Raw genomic sequence first — 7093 nt, 5'->3', positions numbered from 1 at the left:
GCAGTTGTTTCATGCTCCAATATGCCATATATTTTTCTAGAAAACTAACATCCAAAATTTTGATATAATTTTTTTTTTTGAATTTTTTTTTAATCCATTTCATATATAATAATGAAAAAAATATATTCTAAACCACTGGGGTAGGGTCGAGTACTAACATCTCTATGTTCACCTCTTTCTTTACATGAAAGGACATTGTTGCTAAAGTCCAATACTGATTTAATCACATCTTACTATTGGTGCTCCCGTACGCCACTAGCTCGAGGAACACTCTTCCTAAAATAATATTATATTTTTAAATAGAATACAATTTAGTTTTTATTTTTAAATGGTTTTAATATAATTTTTGAGGAAAACGATCACTATCCAACAATGTTGCATACTCCCAAACACATGGAGACGTTGAAATAGGCTGTGAAAAGACATCGATGCCCCAACTCCAATTCTTCATGTGTCTGAGTGTGTTAGGTAGCATTCTTTCTCACCTTCTTTTTTTTTGAATCAATTGGAACCTAAACTCTATACTTGCCTAAACTTAATTGTCCATATTTTTTAGGACCAAGTTTTCTTGAGATCATGCTAAACAGACATCAGTTCACCGTAACCCATCGAAAACTTACAAAGGGAAATAAGAAGGTCACATCCTCACCGTGTTTTTAATTTCCCCAAAGCTTGTTTTTTCAGCTCAACCATTCTTAAAAACTGTTCGATCTTTCTTGTTACACTACATCATATGAATGTGGACTCAAGATGCAATTCCAATTTTTATTGCCAATGCCTATGGAGAAAAAAAATTTATATGCATGTTTCATGATGATCTTCTTGGTGGCTTAAGAAATATATGGGTGGGACCTATATGAGGCCCCTACTTTTTTTTTAACTTGGGGAACTTGGTAAGGGTAGTTTTGTCATTTTATGTATGTGAAAACGGTTTTGCTCCTTGTAAATAATGAAATTAATAAGCGAAACAGGATAGACCGGAGAGACCGCCATTGTTATTATTTTTTTAAATCAACAAGAATATAATGAGTCCTCCAGTGAGGTAACAAACATTTGGGGACGGCGACGGCGACGGCGACGGGAGGAAAAGAAAGGGAATTAAAGGTAACAACAATATGAGACCATTTCTAACAAAACTTGCAGAGAACACAAAGTAAGACTGTTAAAAATTCAAACCGTGTGGTGTCTAAGGAGTACACCTCTCTATAAATACCACCTCCGCCTCTCCTTCACCCCAAACTCGTTTCTCAATCCTCTACACAAGTCTTAGCTTCCTGAGGCAACTGGGTTTTTGAATTTGTTTTTAGGGTGAATTGGGTTTGTGATTACAGTAATCCTTTCCACTACTCTCTCTCTCTCTCTCTCTCTCTCTCTCTCTTGAAGATGGAAGTTGTTGGGGATGATCAGAAGAGATATGCTCTACTGATGGCTGCAAGGGACTCAGATTATGTGAAGAAAGTGTATGGAGGCTACTTTAATGTGTTTAAGAACGCATTTGCAGATGAAGGAGAAACATGGGAAATGTTCAGTGTTGTGGATGGAGTGTTCCCTGACATGGATGAGCTTCACAACTATAATGGTTTTGTAATCAGTGGTAGCCCTTGTGATGCTTATGGGAATGACCCATGGGTCTTGACTCTTTGCTCACTGCTGCGAAAACTGGATTCCATGGGGAAGAAGGTGCTTGGAATATGCTTTGGCCATCAGGTATATATATATAATATATATATCTTTTATTTATCTAGAGCTAGCTAGGTCTTATAAATTGGGTTTTCTCTTAATCCTCATTATTAGATTTCTTATTATCTTTTTTTGGTTGATTAGGTATTGTGCAGAGCATTGGGTGGGAAGGTTGAGAGAGCTTGTGGTGGATGGGATCTTGGATTGAGAAAAGTGAGCATGGTGGCAGACTTACCTCCTTGTGGTTTCTTTAATGGTTTAAAGGAAATTCCATCCACCCTGACCATCATTGAGTGTCATCAGGATGAGGTGAGGGAGGTCCCCATGGGTGCCAAGGTCATTGCCTTCTCAGACCAGACAGGAGTGGAGATGTTTAATCTTGATCACCACATATTAGGGATTCAAGGCCACCCTGAATACACTAAAGACATCTTATGTAATATCATTGATCGTCTTGCTAACACTAACTCCATAAAGGTAATAAGAAGATATATATGATCACTACTTTCTTGTTGAGATTTACTTTTAATTAAGTTCTTCCTTGCTTGGTTACCTATTTTACTCATAAATTAATTCACAAATTGCAGAAGGAGTTTTCTGAGCTTGTGAAATCGAGATTGGAGATTGCCGAGCCGGATCGGAAGTTTTGGTTAAAGATTTGCAAGAACTTTCTCAAGTCTCCCATGGATTAATTTGATGATGGACTCCCTCTTCTAAACATCACTGGTTAACTGATAATATAGAAAATGTGATAGCTGAATAACTTTCTTTCGAAATTTTTATTCTATGTAATGATAAAGAATCTAGTTTATAGAATGAAGATCTCCTTCATTCCATGTTTGTATTGAAAATACAAATAATTCTCTCTCTCTCTCTCTCTCTCTCTCTCTCCCCTTGTTGTGTGTGCATGATGAAGATTTCAGACATCTCTTCAAAATATTGATCCATCTTTTTGTGAGAATGACTAGTGTAGGCCTCGACTAATCGTCGAGGAGACTAGCGGAGCAACTCACTGCCACAGTCTCCACTTATGTTGGAGATGCACAGATAGGGAGTTGAACCTGGGATCGTGCGGCTATCTCCATAGCCCCCAATTCGCCCTAACCATATGAATAACCCACAGATGGAATATGAGGTTATTCTTTACAATAATAAAGTACTGAAAATGTAGAGAGGAAAATAAAACTCACCTCTATCCAATGTCACTACAACAAGAGCTGTATTCGTAAGTAAATGACAGATCATACTGTACGAGGACACATTGCCCTAATGTTTGTTAGTATAATAGTACATGAAAATACTAATATACAAATGAGTGATGTTAGGAGGCTTGGTTGGTTTGTATTATGCACCGGTGGAAACCCCAGTTTTTATTTTATGATGGGAGGCTCTAAAATATTTCCTCAATCCTGAAGGGTGGATAAATCTGCTAAGGATAACGTTTGAATTCAAATTCTTTTGAATTTAAATTTGAAGTCTCCTTATTAGATGTTAGAATTCAAAACCATTTGAATTCAACATAGACCAAATTCAAATCTTTATCTTGTCAAATATCCCTTCCTTAAAGGTAGGAGAGTTTTTGTGTAACTCAAACTCTATCACTTGTAGAAATCAAATAATCTATAACAAACTCAATGATAATACACGACTTACCTCTTTGCATGAGGTAGAGATCAAAACATCAGTAAATGATGAGCACATTTATGTGTGAAATCTAGGGTAGCAAAACATGCATTTTACATATTTAGAATGGAGCTACCTTGGGTTTCTCTCTTTCTGTAGATTTTATATTTTCAAGGCCTTAAGGACTATCGGGCCCTATATCTCCAATTTTACACATAAAGAGGTCTTGTTTCTTTTCATGGTTGCGAAGATGATGAAATTCTGAGCAAGATGGATGTGTTCAATTAAAAGTACACATTTGTTTAGTCAACTGTATAAGTGATTATTCTTTTCAGGCCAGAAAAAGAATAATGGATCAAAACTGAACCGAGATGCAGAACCAACCAATTTCCAATTGTCCCAGAGATACAAGAAATATTTCAAATGCCGACAAGGATCGATGAACCACACCTTTAAGTGATTGAAGATTCGTTTTTGATAACAACTACTTAGCGTAGTTGGTGAGTTGTGGTGTGCAAAATCCCTTCCTTATTAGGAGGTCTTAAGTTCGAACCTCTTGGTTGCTACTAAGTGATTGAGATTCTCTACTTCTTACGATTCTCTCTCTTCTCTCTCATCCACCTCACCACAAAATCGTCCAAGGGGATCCACCCTTGGATGTCCTCCTCTCTCTCTCTCTTATTCCCCATAAAAAGGAGTCCACAACACCCTAAAGAGTGGTCCCTCTCTTCCTCTCTACTTCTCTCTTCTTAGTTTTTTTTTTAGTTGCTCTTTCTCTTTCTCTAGTTTTCTTTTTCTCTAGCTCTAGTTCTAGATTTATGTTTTAAACACTTTTGTAAGTTCTTTTTATTCGATTAATGTAAGCACTTTTGTTTTTGATTCAGTCTCTTATTTTTATTGTTTAAGCAATTGAAGTTGTAATTTTCAAGCTCTAGTTCTAGGCTTAGTTCTAGGTGACAAGAACAAACTATGGAGCATGTCTTTCAAGTTCAATTTTTTTTTCTTCAGATTTGTTTTCTCTAGTACTGAAAATTTCAGATTTGATTTATTCCAGATCTGATTTTTAGTATTGGTAGTATCTCAAATCGATCAAGTTTTCAGTTCAAGGGTTGAAGTTCAAGTAAGTAGGCTCCTTCAGTAGTCTTCTCACCCCTCTCTCATTCCCTCTTCTGACTACCCTTTCTTTCTTAATTTAGGATTTTAATTTCAGTCGTTACATTATTGCTATCCCTTTCCCCCGAGGTTTATGGCTAGTGTATGTGTTGGCTTTGCCCCTCCTAGCTATAGAACCATCATTTTATTGTTTTTATTTTAATTGTCTCCCTTTCCCTAAAGCCAAGTAGAGTAACCCTTGTAAGAGTGACTCTCTAGTTAAGTAGGGAACCTCATATTATGATGCATCCCTCGGGCTAAGTAGAGAAACCTACTTGTGAGCCTCTCTCTAGCTTTATCCCCTTTCTTTTACTTTATTTTTATTTCAACATTTTTTCCTTCATTGTTTTTTAATTGCATGGGGTGTTATTTTCAACTATTTATTTATTTAATTTTAATTGCTTGGCTTGCGTATTTAAATTTTTAGATGACGAATGGTTAGGACGTTATTTTAGATACATATGTTTAGGACAGTAGTTAGAATTAGATCACAATCATTAGTTAGTTCACTTTTGCATTATTAAAAGAAGCAAAAAATAAAGTGGCTGTTCTCCCTGTGTTCGGCCTGTAGCTACACTGATCCGTACGCTTGCGGTTACATTTTAAATTCTAACAAGTTTTTGGCGCCGTTATGGGGAGATAGTTCCATGTTATTTTTCACTTTCTTTTGGTAAATCAGAGTGCTTTATTTTTTTTGTTTTGTTTTTCCTTTTATTTTTTTGAATTCATGAGAAGAACAACTTGCAATAATAGTTGTATCGATGGAGGTCGCCAAGCCTCACAGTATGATAAAGACAGGTTTCGCCCTGTAGCAGTACCTCAGGAATTGACCTGAGCAACCCCGGATCCCTTCCAAAGCTCTTAAAAAGCCAAAAAAATAAAAAAAAAGTTTTTCTTTCCATTCTTTTGTGCTTGGCTTACTCTAAGTTGTGGGTAGTTTTTTATTACATGAGTGTTAAGTGGGTGCGTAATACTAAGAATCGATTAGAAAGAAGAAATCCAACAAGTAGTGAGCCTATATGTTTACTCTCTTTAAAATCCTTCAATATGGGAGACCAACAGCAAAACCGTCCACCTAAATCTCTGAAAGATAGGTTTTACCCTTCTAGAGCTGCCCAACCTTCCTGCATAGTTCTACCACAAGCCCAAGAGAATAATTTTGAGCTCAAATCTCAGTACATCACTATGTTGCCTTACTTTTATTGGCTGACCTCTGAGGATGCATACCTATTTCTAAGAGAATTTGAAGAGGTATGTGTTCTAATTAAGATCCAACAACTTTCTGATGATGCTGTTAAGCTTAGGTTCATCACGTTTGCATTGAAAGACTAAGCTAAGAAGTGGTTGTATGGGTTACCCATAAATTCCATAATCTCATGGGAACTGTTTATAGTTGTCTTCCTTAAGAAGTTTTTCCCAACTCACAAGACCAATAAGCTTAGAAGTGATATCGTTCAGTTTAGGAAAAAGTTTAGTGAGTTATTTTCCAAACTTATGGAGAGATTCAAGGATCTACTCCAAGAATACCCTCACCATGGTCTAGACTTATGGCATTTATGTCCAATAATTTATGAGGGTATTGATTACCCAACTAAACAAATGATAGAGTTTATGTGCCCTGAGGGATTGACATCCTTTACAAATGAAGGAAAGGCATGGGAATTCTTACTTGACTTAGCTGACAAAACCCGTGAGTAGGAATCAACCCAAGAGAGTGAAAGAACCATAGGAGGAAAATGATATTTTGTGGATGCGATAATATCTAAGGACGCCCATTTGGATAGCCTAATTAACAGGATTGAGGCTATTGTTCCTAGATAACCATCATCAGTCAATTTGGTTAAGATTTGTGTTTGGTGCTAGTCCCCTGGACATGTCATAGAAGAATGTCTCAACACCTCTGGGGGCACTTCTAATGATAGTGTTAATGCTTCATACTAGAATAATCCATATAATAACACTTACAATCTAGGATGGAGAAATCACCCAAATTTCTCCTGGAATCATGGCAACCAAGCAGGGCCTTCCAATTTCCGTAATCAATGTCAACCTGGAACCCAAAGGCCTCCCTTTGCACAATAATATTTTTCATAAAATAATTTTCTTAGGTCAAATGTAGGACCTCATGCTAGTTTTTCTAGGGCCCCTCTCCTATCATCTTATTAGCAACCCCCTGGGTTTACCAACACTTGAGAGACAAGAAGAATAAGTGATTTGAAAAAAAATATGGCCCTTCTCATGACAAGCCATCAAAATCTTATGAGAACTCACCCATGTTGTCTCAATTATACGTGAGAGGGAGAAGAGAACTTTACCCAGTCAACCAGAGCCTAACCCTAGGCATCATCAGCCTGTTAGTTCACAAGCACCAACTAATGCACCACTGAAAATAGTACAAGGTCAGACCCAACAAGGGCCATCTAACCAATGTAATGTTGTTTATGCCCTTAGGAGTGGTAGAGAGTGCCAACAGAGTGTTCCTAAATCTTTCCCATTTATTACTCCTATTAACTCTCTTTCAGTTGAGGACACAAATGTGCCTCTTGTTCCAGGTTCATCTAATGAACCTAAAGATTCTTCTGAAACTAAAGATGATTTGGTTGAGGAAACCAAAAATGATTTTTTTTGAAAAAGGGCA

At 36.9% G+C, this 7093-nt stretch overlaps 1 protein-coding gene and 1 non-coding gene across 2 annotated transcripts; one reads left to right on the top strand and one right to left on the bottom strand.

The window, feature by feature from the left end:
- Window positions 1-1383: 1383 nt before the first annotated feature.
- On the top strand, window positions 1384-2372 carry LOC122075703 (gamma-glutamyl peptidase 5-like). Its single transcript, XM_042640840.1, has 3 exons — window positions 1384-1707; window positions 1825-2157; window positions 2268-2372. The coding sequence occupies exons 1-3, from the start codon at window positions 1384-1386 to the stop codon at window positions 2370-2372; spliced, it is 762 nt and encodes a 253-aa protein (XP_042496774.1).
- A 3517-nt stretch (window positions 2373-5889) lies between these two features.
- Window positions 5890-5996, bottom strand: LOC122077617. Its single transcript, XR_006139864.1, has one exon. It is a non-coding gene; the product is annotated as a small nucleolar RNA R71 (small nucleolar RNA).
- Between the last annotated feature and the right edge of the window lie 1097 nt (window positions 5997-7093).

This window comes from Macadamia integrifolia, chromosome 4 (assembly GCF_013358625.1).
Source record: "Macadamia integrifolia cultivar HAES 741 chromosome 4, SCU_Mint_v3, whole genome shotgun sequence".
Taxonomy (NCBI): Eukaryota; Viridiplantae; Streptophyta; class Magnoliopsida; order Proteales; family Proteaceae; genus Macadamia; species Macadamia integrifolia.
Note: the sequence above shows the minus strand (reverse complement) of the source record. Positions and strands in the feature narration are given on the sequence as shown.

Bases quoted from the DNA above. Each gene is read 5' to 3' on its own strand.
- LOC122075703 (XM_042640840.1), top strand. From the start codon at position 1,384: ATGGAAGTTGTTGGGGATGATCAGAAGAGATATGCTCTACTGATGGCT. The intron at 1,708-1,824 runs GTATATATATAT...TTGGTTGATTAG, and splicing joins GAATATGCTTTGGCCATCAG to GTATTGTGCAGAGCATTGGG. The intron at 2,158-2,267 runs GTAATAAGAAGA...CACAAATTGCAG, and splicing joins CTAACACTAACTCCATAAAG to AAGGAGTTTTCTGAGCTTGT.